We start from the raw sequence: 18941 nt of genomic DNA on the forward strand, positions 1-18941 counted from the left end.
AAACTGAAGAGACGTCACACTTACGAACCGGATAGCGTTCAGGGTCATTCGGTCGCGCCCGCAAGGTCTGACCAATCCAGTTCGTTAGTAACTTCGTCATACAAGTGCACCTGATTACAAGATGACGGAACACTAAAGTTGAGCTTTAACTTCCAGTTCCATATTCCGCTTAATAATTAACTCTATGAGGGCGTGGTTCAGAACGAAGGGAGGGCACGATTACGAATCAGATCAGCGTGACCCCAGACTCATGCGTGTACCGTGATCCAAAATAACCTTGCCATTTTGAAATACTGAACATGCACATTTGTTAAAGGATGTACCAGCGTTGACAGGATGTACACGCACGCGTAGATGCCATAATTCGTTGGTTCGTGCGCAACACGACTCAGCAACTTTTGAAATGGAGATTCCAGGGTCCAGTCCACTGATTCAAGAAAACAGTGTAAAATCAGCACCGTTCAGGGCCCAACAGCATGCACGCCAACATCCCTGAGATTTCTGAAACACAAATGAAATTCTTGTCTGGTCACTTATTTTTCAATTTCTTTTCAATTTTTTGTGGGTTAACCAATTACATTTTTAATTATTCCCACAAAACAAAATCACCCCCCAAAAAGTGATTTTTCCGAAGTCTGATTGCAGCCATTTTTCAAGTGGCAACCCTCAACTTTCTCGGGCACTTAGGACCATTTTTCAACCGTAGTTTTCAGCCCTTCTGCCCTCATATGAAAGCTCAAAGACCCAGGAGTTGATCCTCCCAACGATTTACACAATCTCACCATATTGGGGGCCGAACAATCTCCTTTTTCAAAAAATACTGTGGGGGGCACTTTTAATGCTAATGAGCTGGTCAGAAATTCTCACTTGAATTAGTGGTCTGCACCCTCCAGAATTTTTTCAGAATATCTTATATTCACTGAGCTAGGCTTCATGAGGTTAGTTGTAAAGCAGCCCTCGCTTGGAGCACTTTTGTTGTCCCAAAATGAACACATTGCACAGTCGACAAGATAACAATGGACTGTGCGTCCGCGCCCATTCGTTGGCACTCTCCGGCTTCCGTACTACTGTCACGTGGACGATGTGGTTCAGTCAGAAACACGTGAGTAGCATACTCGACTAGATCACCAGCACTAACTCAGCTCAAAGGCCAGGTCGCACACTCAGTCGGAAGTTGGAGCGTGATTGGTGTGCGTATAATTTTGCTCCATCTCAGCGAAACCATTCTTCCTTTAGAAAATAAGGTCGTATTTCCCATTGAATTCAGTGAGTCTGTGGAAGAGTTGAAGTCTTGTGAAGTTGGTACCACGAGCTGGCCACGGAAGACACAGCTTACCGAAAACATTTCCACCTCCATGCCGAAAATGAGGCTGTTTTCACGGATCGACATCATCACATTCGTCCGCTACTTTTCCCTCCTAGCGTGCCTTGCTGTCGTGACGGAATGCGCACTGATAAGGTAGAAATAACCTTCGGGTGTAGTTTGTTTTCGAAGAATTCAGTGTCCCGACTTGCCCGATCCCATATGGCAAACACATCCACTTACGGGTCTTTATTAACAGTTAGTCACTGTACTACCCCCCAGAACTAGGTCCGACGCCCGCCCGTGGGGTATCATTGTACATGCAAATATTTATTCTGAAATAATATGGAATCCTAAATGGAGAAATGCTGATTTTGATGGGAGGCACTGTTTGTGTAATGTTTTGTTTGTAAATAAAGTTGAGGTGTACAGTTTGAATATTTCTCCGTGCATGACTCCCTTCAGATATTGTAGGCCCTACTTAATACAAGTTGTTAATGTTATGCCCCAACTACAGCATTGTCCAAACTACCTAACAACATTACCAATCTGTCCCAACTATAGGCCTTTTCACACTGCGGAGCCAATCCCTGGGAAATCCCTGGGAACCCCCCAAAACCCAAGCAACCGTTCACACTAACCCACTTGGTAACTCCCGGGGACACCATTTCTCGGGAATATGCACTGTTGATTCACACTGGCAATCAAACCTCGGGAAATGTGTAAACGAAGGGGTGCCTATCTTGAAGTTCCCAAATGAGTTGTGGGCGGAAGTCCAATCTCACAATGCCGTGCGCGCCCATGCACAAGCTGCTGTTGTTTGCGTTGCGCAGTATGCCAAGTTAACGCTGCGAGTGCAAGAATGGCTGCCCATACTATTATGATAAAAGATGATTTGTATTTTATTTGCATATCTGTTCTTGCACATTGCATTCTGAGGTAACATCATTCCTAATTCATTGCATCTTGTTTCTTTGCTCTACAAATAAGTGCATAAATTTCAAAATGTCTGTAGCCAATGTCTTTGAAGCCCCAAAATTTCTCCATGAGGGAATAATCAGTCAGCACTCCAACATAATTTAAAGGAACTCAATTTTTCTTAGTCACAATGTTTCAAATTTCTTTCAAGATGTCTGTCAGTCCAATTTTACCTTTGCAGCCTTTGTAGACTTCTTTGTTTCTCACTGACTTTATTTTTTGTGAAAATGTGAAATTCTTGCCAATGCAATAGAAGACAGGTGGGCTCTGTAACAATATTTTGGAAAAGGGCAACCATGTATATGGATTGTCAAAAAAATGCTGTTGTGCTTGATTTATGAGCATAACAATATTGTAACTGTTTGCCAGAGAGGTTTTTTATTTGATGGTTGCAGAGTGAAGTTGACTCATTTCAAAAGTATCCGCAAGCGGCTGGCAGAATCGGGAAGACTCCCCGTGTACTACCAAGATCACCAATCAAAGTACAACAAGGTCTTTAAAAGCAGTGGCCCTGTCCCGGAACCTTTGCACAACTACTTTGATGTGAGTATCAGGCCGAGTAAAGAATAACAAATTCCTATCTTGCCCCAAAATATTTGCATTTTCCTTGCCCGCTGTCCTTTCTTCCAGAGTTCCATACAAGAAACTACTCATAGGTTTATACAGCCTTGCAGTTGCCTGAACAAATTCTGGGTTTTTTTTATGTCTGTGTTTGAGATCTAAGTCTGATACTCTACATGTATATATTTAATAAATGTGTTAGCCAGAGATAAGTACACAGCAGGGCAGAGATGGCTTATCTATTGGTATCAACATCAAATAACACATACCAGTAAACAATGTACTTGGTCAGGGTGCATGTCATGGATTATTGGTACTTGACTGTTTTTGAACAAATTAATTTGGGGCTTTTGACCCTTCCCCAGGTGAGTGTCCTTTTTATGAGGGGATGAGTATGTGCTTGGCTGCTCTTCAACACTTGTTTAAAACCTGATCAGGAGAATACAGGTCGCGACCTCAGCACGAGACCAGTGTACATGTACAAATTCTAGTAAAAACTGCTGCGGGCGAGTAATGCATTCTTTAACTTGCCCGGTGGGCTAGTAAAGAAATACATGTATTTCCCTGACATTTGTCATGTGTTTAAAGATGAATGAAAAAACTTGTAAAAGTGACTGTACATGTCGTTGATTATCTTTTGTAACAGTTTTGAATCCGTCGCTTTTTAAGTTTAAACTTGAAAGGAGGACTTCACCCTAAATGCTTTAAATAGCGGAGTTGCAAAAAAAAAAGCAAAAAACAGTCGAAGTCACATGTAGTTTTGCTGAAACATGTCCCGTGGAGAAGTGAAAATTCCTGTAGGCTAGTTTAAAAATTAATAAAATGACAGTACGTCAGCCCAGTCTGGAGTCCCATTTGAACTTGCCCGGTGGGCTTGTTAAAAAATTGCTTAACATCAAGGCCTGGGAGAATGGATGGAAACATTGCCCTAGCGGAAGGAGAGGGGCATTATTGGCATCCATTCCTTGAGCCAATCTTCAACTAGTGTTCAAAAGGGCAAGCACATTCCCATTTATTAATCACCTGTTGGGAATTTATGAATGGGGATTTCAGTTTAAATTCCTCTATCGTTCAACTATGTTACTTCATTTTTAAAACTAGAAACTGAAGAATAACTTTGCAATGACTTACAGTTCCGGTTTATAATGTTCATGCCATGTGTTATTATCATCAGGAGTAAGATGTAGTGTGACTACATACATGTATAAATTGAAACCCAGAGGTAAATTAAAACATGCTCCTGGAGTCTGAGTGCTGTGATGAATGTTCATCTGATTTTCATCTACTGGAAGAGGGCGGTAGAAATCTAATACACGCACTTGTAGCCAAGTCATCTTGAATACTTGTAAATATGGAATGACTAAAACAAACTGGAAAATGGCAAGACTGTAAGGGAAACTGAATGTAATAACGGGAACAGAAACCTTAATTTGAACAAAACTGAAAGATCAGTATGGCTTTCAGAGCACACCAGGAAAACCTATGTGTACAGTTCACTGCACGTAATGTGTTCCTCGATTTTCTTTTGGTTACATTTGACAGGCAGAGTATTATGGTCCCATCAATATCGGAACACCGTCCCAGACGTTTCTCGTCATCTTCGACACTGGCTCCTCCAACCTCTGGGTCCCGTCGTCCCAGTGCCCGCTCACCGACAAAGCATGCCGTAAGTTGGCTCTGTTGAAATCCTCGTTTTTGTGAGAAGTTCACGAATAAGGGTTTGATGGAAATGTCTTAAAGAAATATAATGGGTCCAGAAATTGAATATGATTCAACTGAGGCACAGCGGAACTGGCTGGGTGTATCATCACACAGATGCAAAGGAAAAATGAAAAAACGTTGACTGAAAGGGGATTTAAAGCTTGTACCTCCACCAATTCTTCTTTGGTATTCTCTGGGGGGGGACCATCCACTCCAAAAAGCCAAAGTTTCTTGTTTATGTTCTTTCACAGAGGCACGATGTGAGGGTTAACCACTTCGTGCCGGGGCATTTTTCAACGTTGAGGATGCTGGGCCGGCATGACTATCATTTTTTCCGTTTTCTAAATCCTTCAACAATTCATCATTCCATTTAACAGTCGTTTATAGCCACACGGAGTAATCTTCAGGCACTACTCTAAGTTGACAGGTGACCTTCATTGACGCCCGAATATTTCAGCCAGGCCTGCAGCCTTGTAAACAGAGCCCAGATTGTGCGGTGTTATACAACTGTCTTTTGTTCACGAACCTGGCTCAGTGCACTGCTGACCTCTTTTCAATAGAGGCCAGATTAGCATGCAATGGTGCTGTGTGGCTCATCGCTGCGGTGGTGGAGAGCTTTTGTCCCCGGTGGTAATCCGCTTGCTGTAAATACCCCAAACCCTGGTATACGGTTGCAAAATAACGCTGGATTATCACCACTTTTGAGAGTGAAAAATGCCGGTAATGCCCAGCAGCCTTGTCTTTTGTTCGGAGTACGGTCTTTTGTTACAGGGCCCTGTTTCCTTTGTCCGAGTTCGGAGACCCCGGCCACACATATAAATCATACGGCTCCGATTTCGGAGTCCCCGGCAGGTAGTGGTTAATATTCATCCATAGTTAATGGTGCATCGGTTTTTGTTCTTTTTAATAAGGAAAAAACTTGCTTGGATGTGCTTAATCCAAACACCCATGAAAATTGGCCTTGCCTCCTGAAGTCCTACCTTTTTATTCAGACTCTGCAACCAGATCCCACCCTGAGATTTTTCCCTCCTGTTGGATGTATCTGTTTTTACAAGAGTGAGACTTTCAGTACAGTCCCGTTGTTTCAGTGTGGTCCTTAGTTCTGACTTAGTCTGGCCAAACAAGTTATTGATTACTTCTTCACTCACATAACAATGTGCAGATGGCTCTTTAAAAAAAAGGACAAATAAATTTCAAAATTCCACCAAATTTGAAAATAAAGCCAAATGTTATAAATGCTGACTCTCGAGAGTCATCGGTACAATATTTATACTCATTGGCCCCACCCTGCATTCCTGGAGAGGGTGCAGTCATCCTAACAGTGGAGGCTCCTGTGGTGGGGACTGCATTCGCCGGTTGACAAACAACTATGAAATGTTCGCGTTATGGTTTCGTCGCTATTAACAAAATGAACACTTCCCCACCAACATGGCTCTTTTCAGCCAATGAGGGGGTGCTGCTGCTCAAGGCACTTGAGTTTTCAAGATGCGCATTGAGAAAACTTCCCATATTTAAATGTAGATCACTTCCATCTGTACCTCCTCAGTTTACTCACCTGGGTACACTTTCCTTTGTCTGTTTTTAGAGAGGCACCACCGGTATGACCATTCCAAATCCAGCACGTACCATCCCAATGGTACCGATCTGGAAATTCGCTATGGCACTGGCAGCATGAAGGGCTTCCTGAGTAAAGACATCGTGGACGTAAGGCATAAGATTGAATGTACCTCCAATCGCATGCATTTTACACTCTTCATCATGTGGGGAGTATCCACGCTGGGAACTGAAACATGCTAGCATCCGTAAGGCCTTCGAAATAGCCACTCCCCCATAGCCAATTTTTGCTGTCAAATTGCTGACGTGAAACGGTTGTGATGTACAGAAGATGTCTGGTCAAATACAAGAATGACATTACAATGTCGGGAGTAAGGGAAAGACAGCATGTGCGTATGCCATCATCTGGTCATGTGCAGTGAGCATGAAGCGGAGCTTGGGCGATGCTTACGCATGCACACTTCACCCGCACAGCAATTCACTGAACAGTTCAGTATTTGAGTGTATTTGACTTGTGTGCTTATCCTTGCTTGCAGGCCTGGTTACAATGTAACGTCAAAACAGCAACTGGCACACGATGAGAAATGGACCAATGAAATTCAGCTCTCAATAATGAATATGCATCAAGTGTGCTGATTACGAGTATTCTCCAAATTCCAGAAGTACAGTAGCACGGTTTGTAAAATGTACATGGCACTGTTCACGTTGTTTTTCCACCGACAGGTGCAGACTGTCAAGGTAGTGAACCAGACGTTCGGTGAAGCAACCTCGGAGCCGGGTGATGTTTTTCTAGATGTGGACTTTGATGGCATCCTGGGAATGGGGTATCCCACCATAGCTGCCGACGGGGTCCTGCCTGTCTTCAACTCCATGGTGCTGCAGGGATTGGTGGACAAGCCTGTGTTTTCCTTTTATCTGGACAGGTGATGAAACTTTCAAAAACTGTTCTGCAAACTGTCTTGTGGACATTGCTGTGCTAGATTCCTGAAATTCAATCATTCTAGTAAAGTGTCAAAGAATTTGTGAACACAGGCAAAAGTTGTAGCTTGTCTCATCAGAAGCGCAATGTGAGGACTGATATTTGTGACCATGGAAACTACAAAACAATAGAAATCTTGTCACTTTTTGTTGTGACATCGAAGTTTCACAGTTATGAGTATGTATGATACATGTCCTCGTGTGTATGTCAAATTTGAAAAGGTCTGTGTTAGACAAGGGGGATCTGAACAGGTAGGAAGATGTAGGCCTTCAGTTCTGAGAAGGCCTAAAAGCGAGTAGACTTCAACGAATTAAGACAAATTTGCAATGATGAATCTGGAATTTGACATATGAATTATGAAAGAAAACACGGTCCATAAACTGTACACTTAACTCGACACTGATCTCACCACAAGTGAATGTCATAGTGTAAGTTTTCAATCTGTTACATTTTCTTGTTAAGCTTTTACAGATGTTCATAATTTGAGTTTTGCTTCTCAGTTGACTGTGATTGATTGAATCATAGATACTTTTCACATGCATGTAACTCAGTCCCGCTGTGCAAAGGAGGGACATAACTGACGAATTGACTCTTCTCTGACATATAGAAACACCAATGACAGCAAAGGCGGAGAGCTCATTCTGGGAGGGTCTGACCCTCGTTACTACCGCGGGAGCTTCACCTACGCTAGCGTCACCATGCAAGGCTATTGGCAGTTTGCTGTGGATGGGTAAGCCGTTTATCATAGCCAGTGCCAGATACCCTTTGAGAGAATGTCGACGTGGGTGTGCGTGTGTGTGAGGTACAAGTACTTAGGGGGTGGTGCCCGGCCAGACGACATTCTACTGCCATTTCTCAATCTCGCATCCAGCAAGAATTCGCAAAGTTGGAAAAGCTCACATCACAGTGATTTTATATGGAGTAAGTCTCGATGTGCCTGCCTGACTAACTGAAAGAATTTTGCAAAACAATTCATGACTCTTTCAATACAGGACATGTGCTTATTTTGTTTTTTTTTTCCACCCCAGAAGATTCGTGGCACTGTGAGCGCTGCTTTGAATTTTAGATGTGAATGAATGTGAAAGTCAAAGACATAAATGTTTTTCAGAAAGAAAGTGAATGAGGGTGCACTTCTGAATCTTGATGGAACAAAACAGACTTTTATAAATACAAGGAGTGTTTGTATAAAAAGATTACTGTTCTCCCCTTCAAGGTTGATATTTTAAAGTTGTAATTTGTTCTGGGAAGGAATGACTAAGAGATGGAGTTCTGTGCTTTACAATGTGATAAGGTAAAGTAGAGGCTGTATCATTTTATGAATGGCCTTTGCTTGGAAAACCAAACAAGGTTTAATGTTGGCTAGTTGGCGTCCCGATGAGTTCTTTAAATTCCCAAAGGACGTGTCTTGATAAAAACGTTTTGGCATGCCAATACACAGGGTTACAGTCAGTGGCCAGTCTGTGTGCAAAGCTGGGTGCGAGGCCATTGCTGATACGGGTACGTCACTGGTCACGTGTCCAACTGATGACTGTACTGCCCTCAACAACGCCCTGGGGGCTGAATTCCTTCCAGAATTCGGCGCGGTAAGTGCCAATGATGCCTTCAAGTTTTGGCTTGCACCTGCAAATGGATCGCGGCAGTTACAATGCAAATTAAGGATGTAACAACCTCACTCGAATTGAGCACACTTTTTGGGAAAAGGCGGTAACTATGTGCTTTGGCTGTAGGTGGTCGTTTTTTGCCCAGTGCAGTCCTGTTGGTTTTCAAGTGAAGCCTAGTTTCCGTACCAATGTAAAGAGATGCAGGCGGCATTACCGAGCAGTCCCAGATGATGTACAAACACATTGAAAACACATTATCAACTGACACAAACATGCATGTCATCAGAGTTGGAGTATGTTCAACTTGACCGTGTCAAGTGGTCAAAGTAGGCATGCGAGTCGTACAGCAGTATCCCTCTAGCTTGTGTGCCACCAACAGGACTGCACTGGTCCAATTTGGCTCATCGGGCCGGTGTTATCTCCAGTTTCCTTGGTGCAAAACGACTGAGAATACTTTTATTCCTCCTGGATGGGATGCAAGTCCATCGGAGGTTGCTTTCCTAGCTAATGCTGGTACCTATTTAATAATCCTGGGTGGAGAGAGGCAAGCAGGGGTGAATTGGCTTGCCAAGGGCCACAACATACTGCCAGCAGCTGGATTCGAACCTCCAACCCTATGAATGGAGGCCACAAACCCTAACAACTTGGCCACGTGTCCCCTTAGAGTACTTTCCCCATGTTCTTCCATTGACTAAGAAATGAAACCCTGTTAATAAAATACCTGACTTTCAATGAAATGCATCAGACTGATGTACCATTTTTTAATAGTAGAACCACTTTACAAGGCATTCCATATGAAAATATCCTGAGTTTTAGATGCCATTTTGTGCCGTGTTTTTGGTCAATTAGTGTCACACACACAGTCTCCTCCGGCATCTTGACATGTTGGGTGTTGTCACTTGTTACAAATATACAGAAATTGCTTGGGCTTACGGATTCGAAGTTGGTGGCTTAAATGGAATTATCTGTCATGTTCTGCTGTTTGTTTTCCTCTGTAGTTCTTAAAATATAGAAATTGAAGTTCTATATTCATTTGTTTCTCTTCCTGCAGAATGTGAAATTTCTCTCCCTGAATTTCTTCCCAAGATAACACTGCCGTATGAAGCATTTCTCACACTGAGTGGAGCTTTGGCGAGCCAGAAAAACTCACAGATCAAATGTTGCCAATTGTTCTTTTCTTTTCACAGTATGTGTTTGACTGTGCCACAGTCTCCAAGCTTCCTGATGTGGTCTACACCATTTCCCAGACCAAGCTACCCCTCTCCTGGAAGGAGTATGTGGTGAAGGTAAATTCTCAGCCATCCAGACTGTTATTAAAGTCATCTCCATCACAAGTCATTCTGTCCTAAGTCAGGTCACAAGCTGTTTGAATGAGTTGTGACAACAATCATTTTGTTGTCACTGTTCGCCCCGTTACTTGCTGAGTGGTCTCGTGGGGGGACTTGTAACTGGACTTGTGATAGACTAAACCACAGCGCTGGTTCTTCACAGAAGGTGTCACAGACTATCCAAAAAATGAAAGACAGTCAAAATACAGAATCATCTTCCCTGCTGTATCTACCATGATTTGAAGTGCAGTAAACTCCGACTAAGTTGGCATTGCGTAATTCGTCGTATCGACTAAGTCGGCCTTTTGACAAAAGTCCCAATCGTCTGTAATGCATTTCCATTGAAAATTTCATTTGTAAGTCGGCATTTATAAGTCGTCATTTCGTATTAGTTAGCATGTTTTTCTTGGTCCCTTTTCCACCAAAGAGGATCGACCACAGAGGTAGAAATAAACCAGGGTAAATCAAAGCCATTGAATTAGTGCAAGGAATCATAATGTACATAGGCAATACACATGTACGTGTAAGTCAGCAAAATGATGACTTACAGCACAAGTCGGCATTCGCGCAAGTCGTCATAATTTCTTGAGTCCCGAGAGTGCCGACTTAGCCGGAGTTTACTCTACACCCTGAACAGCAAAGAAGAGAGAGGCTGTTGGGTCTTTTTTCAGTCGGGCTCGTGTGCCCGCCCAGTACACACGGGAAGACCAGTACGTTCAAGCAGGGATTGGTCACGCTTGGTCCGTGTTAAACTTGATGAAACTGTGCATACAGGTAATGAGCTCCCGTCTCAGAACCACCATTGCTATGTAAAAACGCCCGCCCATGTTGCATCTTGTAGTGGGTTTGGTGTGCAGGTGGAAGGGTAGTTTAGCATTGTTGCTTTGGGAAATGCTAGGAAATGATGCCACACTCTGCTACAGATGGGAACTTCCTGGTGCTATCAAGTTTGGAGGATCTGCTGTCGTGAATGCAGCGAAAAACATTTCTCCCCTCCTCAACTTTTTAGGATTCAAGGGCCCATGTGATCTTCTTCCAGTCATTAGAATTTGTTCCTTTGTGTGGCGTTTATCCTTATTGTTACTTTTAAGGTTGCTGTTTCTGGCAGTGTTCCAGGGCTTCTCAGTATTTATACAAACCCTGTTTCTTTGCGTAAATAAACCACACCCAACCCATGTACGGTCACCATGTCTACACCAGGTGCCCAGGTGAAACAACTCCTGGCTGCCAACCTCTTTCTTCTTTGCCAGTGAAATGGTGCTTCAAGATGGGTGGATGATGTATTCACCTGTTGACTTCCTGTTCACAAAAGTCTCTGAGCAATGTCTAGATGCATATTGTCACAAAAAGCCATGCTTTAAATGCATAGCTTCAACAGAAATCTCAGCTACACTGGCCACAGGTTCGGGGGAAAGGTTTAGGGTGTACCATAAAGTTGCATCTCAGCAACACTGGCCACAGGTTCGGGGGAAAGGTTTAGGGTGTACCATAAAGTTGCATCTCAGCAACACTGGCCACAGGTTCAGGGGAAAGGTTTAGGGTGTACCATAAAGTTACATCTCAGCTACACTGGTCACAGGTTCGGTAGAAAGGTTTAGGGTGTACCATAAAGTTGCATCTCAGCTACACTGGTCACAGGTTCGGGGGAAAGGTTTAGGGTGTACCATAAAGTTACATCTCAGCTTCGTTGGCTAAAGGTTTTGGGGAAATCCGATGGTGTACCATAAAGTTAACAACTACACTGTTTGAAATAATTGAAGCCAAGATAGGATGCCTATCAGTTTCGTACAGTTCAGACGCATCAATATTTGCACAATACATGTATGGGTGTGTTACACACCAAATAGATTTTGAGCTTTTATAGATGTTGTCATTATATAACGGGATAGCTGCTGTTGGTTGGGCAGTCTAGCGGTTGAGACACCTCCACCTCTCAATTCTTTCAAATTTGAAAAACATTTTCCTAATGTTTTAACTTTTGGCAGTTGCACAGTTTTAGTTACCAAAACGTGGATTTTCTTGCAGCATATAAGGCAAAATTGTGGGCATGACAATTCACGATTAACCATTCCAGAAAGTAACGCATTTCTTTTCAATGTTCGAAAATGTTCAGAAACTCCCAAAGCCAAGGTCTAAAAAAAATTGACCATGTGCCGACACCAACTGCTGTGCAGTTATATTTTATTTTTGGATGCAGTGATGTTGCCTTTATGCTCAACCACATCTTGTCAGGAAGTTTGCATATGTTTGTCAGTGACTAGCTCTATCTGTTCTGTTATCATACACAGTTTCCTACATTGGATCATTTCAATGTACCATCAAGCTTTGATCTATAACTCAGTGTACAAGTGACAGATGTGTTTGCCAGACACTTATACTTCAACATTTACACCGTCTGTGAAACTTTCTCTAAATGTTCACGGCTTTTAGTACATCTTCCAAGCCTTGAATCTATTTGAGAACTTTCTTACTTGTGGATTTTTTTTTTTTTACTGTTTCCTCCCTTGCAGCAAAATGTGTCAGGAACCACCATTTGTCTGAGTGCCTTCACCCCGATGGACATACCACCCCCCTTTGGCCCCCTGTGGATTCTAGGGGACGTGTTCCTTGGTCGTTACTATGCCGAATTTGACTTTGGAAACAACCGCGTCGGCTTTGCAGAAGCAGTGTAGGGAATGACGGATCCCAACTTCACCGAGAGAAGCCACTGATTCAAGAAGCTGCAAACTACAGCAGAAAATCATGTCAGGCAAATTCAGGAAACAGTGACTATGAAGCTCTCTCTGCAGAATTTGGCAACTACTGTGCAGTTTATTGGACTTAAATTACATTTTTAAACAGTACTTAATTAACAGCCACGTGTTAAGCAGGACATTGTGAAACATGTACCTACATGTAAGGTGGTTCTGTTATACAGTCTATTTATCACAAGCCGCATTAAACAGAATGTTGATGGACGTAAACAGTAATGATGGAATCATTTAGGTTTAAGACCGGTCAAGCGCATAATATTATTACAAGCTGGTACTTTGTCAACCATTTTGTTGGGGAAAAGGGGAGGGGTCTTTGTTCTTGAAGTATGTCCGGACTTTTCATTTTCATTTCTTAATCCCTGTAAAATGATACCTTAATTTGACTCTGAGGACCACCTCAAATAAATGGTTCTCTTGTGAGAACGAAAACGTATGCTTAGCATGGAATGCTCTTGATAACCCGAAGAACCACAATAAGTGCGTGCAGTGCACATACACAGTTCCTGGTCTCTTTGTAGGCAAGCCAAACACTGCAGGGTATGAAGACACCCGGAAACGGAATGTTCCGAGGATGTGAATAAGTTCATCGTCGTGGTAATCTGTCAGTCTAAATACTAATACTAATGATAAATTCTACCTGTTGTTGATTTGTAATAAGCGTTTCTACAATCAGAAACATTGAACCGATTATTTTGCGAGCACTTTGCATGGCCTGCTAGTTTGTAGCATCTTCTTTTGTTTGTTGCATTTTTTGTTTTTTTTGTTTTTTTCAGAGAACTTCAGTTGTGAAACACATGTGTTTATAATATGCAGCCAAACAAACAGGAAAAGCAGGTTAACGTAGTTGTTCAGGAATAATAATAAGCGATGTTTGATTTTTTTTATTTGCTGAATTTGGGCATTGAAATAGCTTTTACCTATTAAGTGGAATGTTTTGTTATTGAGATTTATTGGCTGGAAAAAAGTTAAGATATGAATTTCCATTAAAAGCACTGTCTTCCTTGATCCAATCTTTACCTCAGAAAAGCTGTCATTTAATAGATAAAAAAGCTATTTCTCCATCTTGAAAAGAGGCATGCTGGCTATTTCTATTTCTCAAATCTTTTAGGTTCGCCATAGTGAACTGGCTCTTGAAGCATGACCTCACACATGAAAACAAATTCCTTAATATTTTGGCCCTTGATCAAGTATGGTCCCCGACCATACATGCCTGCTGTAAACAAAATTGGCCGCCCGTGCAAACCAGTCGTCAGTGCTTGTGAGCGAAGAAAAGGTCTGTGATTGAAGTTGAAATCACGTGATGATGTGACAAAAACTGGGATTCATGCATGCTTTTTCATTCATTTTGTATATCATAAAGACGTGAAACTTTTCTGATTATGAGTGTTGGCGCATTACAAAAGAGTATTATTGCCAACGCAAAAAATATTTTATCTCTTTTAAACGACTTGTCATCTCGTTTAAACAACTTGTCCTGTTTTAACAACATTGTTATAATTAGAATTAACGAGATGGCGATGTCGTGTGAACGAGATTAAATAATTTTGTTCGCTTTGGCAGCAATAAGCTTTCGTAGCACATAACTGGCACACAGCGAAGCACGTTATTCTGGTTCTTTAGAATTAGGGCACATGGTATGGACTGCCTGAAGTACTATGGAGTAGGAAAATATGCCTCCATGAATGTACATGCACATGTATCAACAGACCAACAACCTTTTACGGAATAAATAGCGCAGGATCCGACTTGAACAGAGTCTACATGTGGTGAAAGGGAATGTGTTACGCAAGGCTGAATTGCTTTCATTCGTGAATGGCGACGTTGTTGAAAAGCATCAATCTGTACAAGCGAGAGCGTTTTCTCGGGCCCAAAACAGAACGACTCGATTGTTGACACGCAGTGGCAAAACTCTTGGATGGCTGAAGAATTTTTGTGTTGTGCTGAGTTTGTTGTTATTGTGGACAGTATTCCTTCCTGCCTGTCCTATACCGGGAGCAAAAATTGACGGTACCTCTACGTCCACCCACACCGCACCCTGCATGGTCGCACCCGAAGTACATGTATGGGGCCTTTTATACCTGCACAATTTCCGGCTTTCCGTAGCTCGATCTGTCGTGGTACTGCATGACGACGAGTTGCCTTCTAGATTGGTATGTGATAGCCTGAGACCCTTCTGGGCAAGCAGATGATTGTAAAAAGCAGGTAGTGTACAATAGTTTATAATAGCACAGACTTCGGAGATCAGATGATTCATTGCGGCTGAGTGTTTACTATTGACCTCTATAGACCTTTCTGTTGTTTTTAGCGACCTTGGCGCCGTTTTCTACGAGTGGCTCGTACACCCTCGGTTGGTAACAGATTTTGCCTCGAAATTAATCACAATACATATTAATCGTTCCATGCATATAAACACACAGTACTTAATTTTTCACAAAATTCCTTGAGAAACTGTTACTGCTCTTTCTGCCGCATGAAACTCTGGGAAAGGGATCGCGTAATCGTATGAAAGCCCTGTAGTGTCATCAAATATATAATACACTGTATATATATTTTCAAACGGTGAAATTTTTTATTCAAAGTTTGTTTTCACGAAATACATTTTTGCCAACTTCGTTTTTATGAGATATATTCTTCCAAGTTCGTTTTTATGAGATACATTTTTAAAGTTCGTTTTCACGAGGGACCGTTTTTCCAAGTTAATCATAAGATACACATTTTGAAGTTAAAATTTGTTTCCTCACAAAAGAGTTACTCATACTAACTGCAAAAAAAATTATCTCATAAAAATGAACTTGAAAAAAGTGTCTCTTAAAAATGAGTTCTTTTTAAAAATAGAAACACTTTCTAAATATAGATCCTATAAGACCGAACTGGAGAATAAATACCTCGTATACAAACGAATTTTGAACAGTATTTCTCGTAAAAAAAAGGTGGAAAAATTGTACTTCATGAAAAGAAACTAAGAAAAAGTATACTTCACTTTTTGAAAAAATATACTTCCTGGCGCTGTAGAGCTTTCGTAAAATAACACTACACATGGGAGAGAGCAAATGCGGAAGCGGCTTCAGTGTGTATGACCAGTTTTTCAACCAGTCCATGCATTTAGTAAAGTTGTGAGTGATGAGTATGTCCGATTTCGCCTTGTATGAACTTGCTTGCGGGATTCAACCATCTTTATTTCAAAGCCCTTATGCTTTGCTTATGCGTTGTTCGTAAAGTTTTAGGACTAGAAACTTAATATTACCTATGAGTGCGTAAAAATGTCTCTCTGAATGCAGCAGTGGATTGATATTTTTTACCGATAGAGAAAAAGAGTGTGAAATCGTTTGTAGAGAAACAAAACCTCTTCTTAGCACTGAATTCTTCAGAAATGACTTCACAAAGTACCCCCGATTTTCATAAAGCTAATTCATCGAACACGGGTAAGGCCCTAGCACATGCCGATGGTCCTACCCGGAGGAGAGGTCGAAAACAGCGCATTTTAGCACCAAGCACGTTGATACTTGATTCGTTTCGAATCAACCATGTAGGCGAAAGCGATAACTTTCCCGTTTGCCGTAGAGTGACTCTTATTCCGTACCAATGTTTTTTCTACTTTTAGCTCGGTCTCCACTACACTGCCGCAGTATGGGTGAAAACGTCATCTTGAAATTGAAGTACGCCGTGACCGTGTGCTCTGCCTCGGCTGTCCTTGCAAATCTGGTGTTGATAGCGGCATTAGTATGGACTACTAAACTGCGACAGAAGTACTTCAGACTCGTCTTTAACATGGTCGTGGCTGACCTGTTCTTCGCCACCTTTTCTGTGGTGTTTCCCTGGACCGAATATCACATCATCTACTCTTTCTTCATGACCGGTTACGTGGTCTCTGTTCTGACGAGTTTGGCGATTGCCATCAACCGTTTTCTCGCCTTTACTCTCGGGTCGCCGTCCCGCCACGACGCGGTGTTCACGGGCCGTCGCCTGCTCGTCCTGTGCTTGCTCATCTGGTGTTTCTCGCTTCTCCTGAACCTCCTGCCGATCGCCACGTCCTCGGGAGAAGTCACATTATGGGTCTACGGACTGCTGAGACCCCTGACTGTGTTCATCTCTTGGTCGGTCTTGACTGTCCTGTATGGCCTCTTGTTGTATAAAATCAGGAAGAGCATTCAAGCTTCCGATACCACCCCCGAGACATCGATGAGCGATACTCGAATCACCCAGACCCGCTGGCTGTTTGGCACATTCGTCATCATTCCAGTGGCATCGTTTATTTTCTGGATGCCATATAGCGTGGTCAGGGTAACCGCATTTGTCGATCCCAGTCATTTTTTTGCTCATAACTTGGACGTCGCGTACTGGTTTAGCGGTTCGCTCTACTGCTTCTCAGCCGCTCTCAACCCGGTGATTTATTACTGGGGTAGGCTCGACCGATTAGGGCAAGACCTTTACACCCGTTTGGAAGATGTCAAAGAACTGGACAATGAGGCTGAACTTGAGCAGCCAACCACAAGCACTTTGATCTAAACAGTAATTAAAAAGGGGATCATATTGAATTAGTTTTGAATGGGGAAACTCAGTCAAGTTACAGGTTTGAGTGATAAAGAAAAAATCAACTCTTTGGAAGAAGCCTTTAAACATGCAAGGGATACTTGTGGAGTCTTTTCAATGTGGTTATGTATATAGTAATAAAGACATATGCGCTTTTCTTATGTACAGGATAAAAGTATTATTTCTCGAATAATAAAGTATTAAATAGAATAATTATTTCAATTAATAAGGAACTTCTTGTTAGTTTCTGAAGTCGCCTTCAAAACTTTAACTGGAAAGATTTCTTGTAAACGTAGTCAAATTATAATTATGCATTATACCCTCTTCACAAAAGTTAAAGATTTTGCGTGGCTCGATGTGGTTAATTCGAAACTAAAAATACATTTGTTAGTTTCTAAGTAGCAAAATGCTTTGGGTATTTGATTTGGATGTTAAAAGTGTAGTACTTTTTATGCTTATATTTTTCATTACATAGGGTCTTTTATTTATAATTTTGCTCTCAGAAAAAAAAATCTGTTCGGATAGAAACGTCATCACGTCGTTTAACTTAAAAACTTTTATGTGACGTAAGTAACTCCAGCCAATGAGCAGAAGCCTTTTTCTCGTTTATTTTGCACACTGTGAGTATACTTTTGTAGAATTCGTTGCTATATACAGTGTAATAATTGTTACCTTTGAAGCATTCTGCGTTTGAAACGTTAAACATCACACGCAGTGCATATTCTAGAATGGCATTTGCCAAGGATTTCATTACAATAAGGATTTAAACAAACGAAGCAAATGAATAAGGTGTGTTTGTTGCCCGGAGTTGGTATTGACGCACTTCATTTTTAGACTAATCTGCGGTGGCACCGTACTCACACTCTTTAACTTGACGCTCGCGTGCATTTGGCAAATCACGACACCCTACTGTCGAAGAGGCGTGTAACGCGCGCGTACGACCTGTCCAAGAGCATTGTGCCACCGCAATAATGGCTTCTAATTCTGGTGGTCGAATTACTCTATACCGCGAGTCATGCTTTTAGCGCATCGATCGATGGTGATCCCCAGTATTCATCCTGTGGACTGAATGGTGCTTCTTAATTTCGCTCTTTTTTCGCTGTGGTGTATGGGGGATGGAAGAAATCCAAGCGGGGAAAATATGGAAAAAATACTGCAGGCGTAGTGTTTGGAAGATCTGGGGCCCTGCTCTTTTGTGTTGTCACAATTATGTGAATTCCTTGCAGATATTCGAGGGGGGGTGCAGTAGATACAATGGCCTAGGGTTTATTGGGGTCCGCCTTTGTCCTATATCGTGCTGCCCTGGATGCATGCCTATATCGGATAAGCTAGCCCAGGCATCAAGTTCCGTGTCTTTCCCAAACTTCACGGGAACGCACCAAAGAAAGTCTAGCAGAGGAGTACATTTGTGCCGGAAATTAGAGGAGTGAGGGATGGAGATATGTGGGGGGATGACTTGCCCGGACATGTAAATTTGAAAAGCGGGGGGGGGGGGGAGAACACCATATGACAGTATTTAGGGGGCAAAGTTCATGATGTAGATGTACATGTACATCTGTAATACTGTTACATTTATGCATGTATTTATGGCTTCTTAAAACATCGTTTTCCCTTTTTGAGTGATATTGAATAAATTAGTCGTTGGAAAGTCTG

At 42.1% G+C, this 18941-nt stretch overlaps 2 protein-coding genes across 3 annotated transcripts; both read left to right on the forward strand.

Annotated features, from left to right (window-relative positions):
• Positions 1 to 1105: 1105 nt before the first annotated feature.
• On the forward strand, positions 1106 to 13768 carry LOC110987235 (lysosomal aspartic protease-like). Its single transcript, XM_022249791.2, has 9 exons — positions 1106 to 1459; positions 2677 to 2824; positions 4385 to 4508; positions 6129 to 6247; positions 6821 to 7020; positions 7684 to 7806; positions 8515 to 8659; positions 9865 to 9963; positions 12516 to 13768. Exons 1-9 carry the CDS (start codon positions 1356 to 1358, stop codon positions 12675 to 12677), a joined length of 1224 nt encoding a protein of 407 aa, XP_022105483.2. The 5' UTR covers positions 1106 to 1355; the 3' UTR covers positions 12678 to 13768.
• A 142-nt stretch (positions 13769 to 13910) lies between these two features.
• On the forward strand, positions 13911 to 18772 carry LOC110987236 (uncharacterized). 2 transcript variants are annotated; one of them, XM_022249794.2, is made up of 2 exons: positions 13911 to 14960; positions 16360 to 18772. In XM_022249794.2, exon 2 carries the CDS (start codon positions 16386 to 16388, stop codon positions 17262 to 17264), a length of 879 nt encoding a protein of 292 aa, XP_022105486.2. In that variant the 5' UTR covers positions 13911 to 14960; positions 16360 to 16385; the 3' UTR covers positions 17265 to 18772. The 2 variants fall into 2 exon arrangements, with proteins under 2 accessions (XP_022105486.2, XP_022105485.2); XM_022249793.2 differs by having other exon boundaries at positions 13911 to 14908.
• Positions 18773 to 18941: the final 169 nt, after the last annotated feature.

The sequence above is a fragment of the Acanthaster planci genome, linkage group LG12 (genome assembly GCF_054643075.1).
Source record: "Acanthaster planci isolate LZ-2023a linkage group LG12, COTS_SCS, whole genome shotgun sequence".
Taxonomy (NCBI): domain Eukaryota; kingdom Metazoa; phylum Echinodermata; class Asteroidea; order Valvatida; family Acanthasteridae; genus Acanthaster; species Acanthaster planci.

What these genes read in the sequence shown, in the direction of transcription:
- LOC110987235 (XM_022249791.2), top strand. Translation starts at nt 1,356, where the DNA reads ATGCCGAAAATGAGGCTGTTTTCACGGATCGACATCATCACATTCGTC. An exon ending in TTTTCCTTTTATCTGGACAG is followed by an intron (nt 7,021 to 7,683) that starts GTGATGAAACTT and finishes TCTGACATATAG; the next exon opens with AAACACCAATGACAGCAAAG. An exon ending in GGAAGGAGTATGTGGTGAAG is followed by an intron (nt 9,964 to 12,515) that starts GTAAATTCTCAG and finishes CCTCCCTTGCAG; the next exon opens with CAAAATGTGTCAGGAACCAC.
- LOC110987236 (XM_022249794.2), top strand. Translation starts at nt 16,386, where the DNA reads ATGGGTGAAAACGTCATCTTGAAATTGAAGTACGCCGTGACCGTGTGC.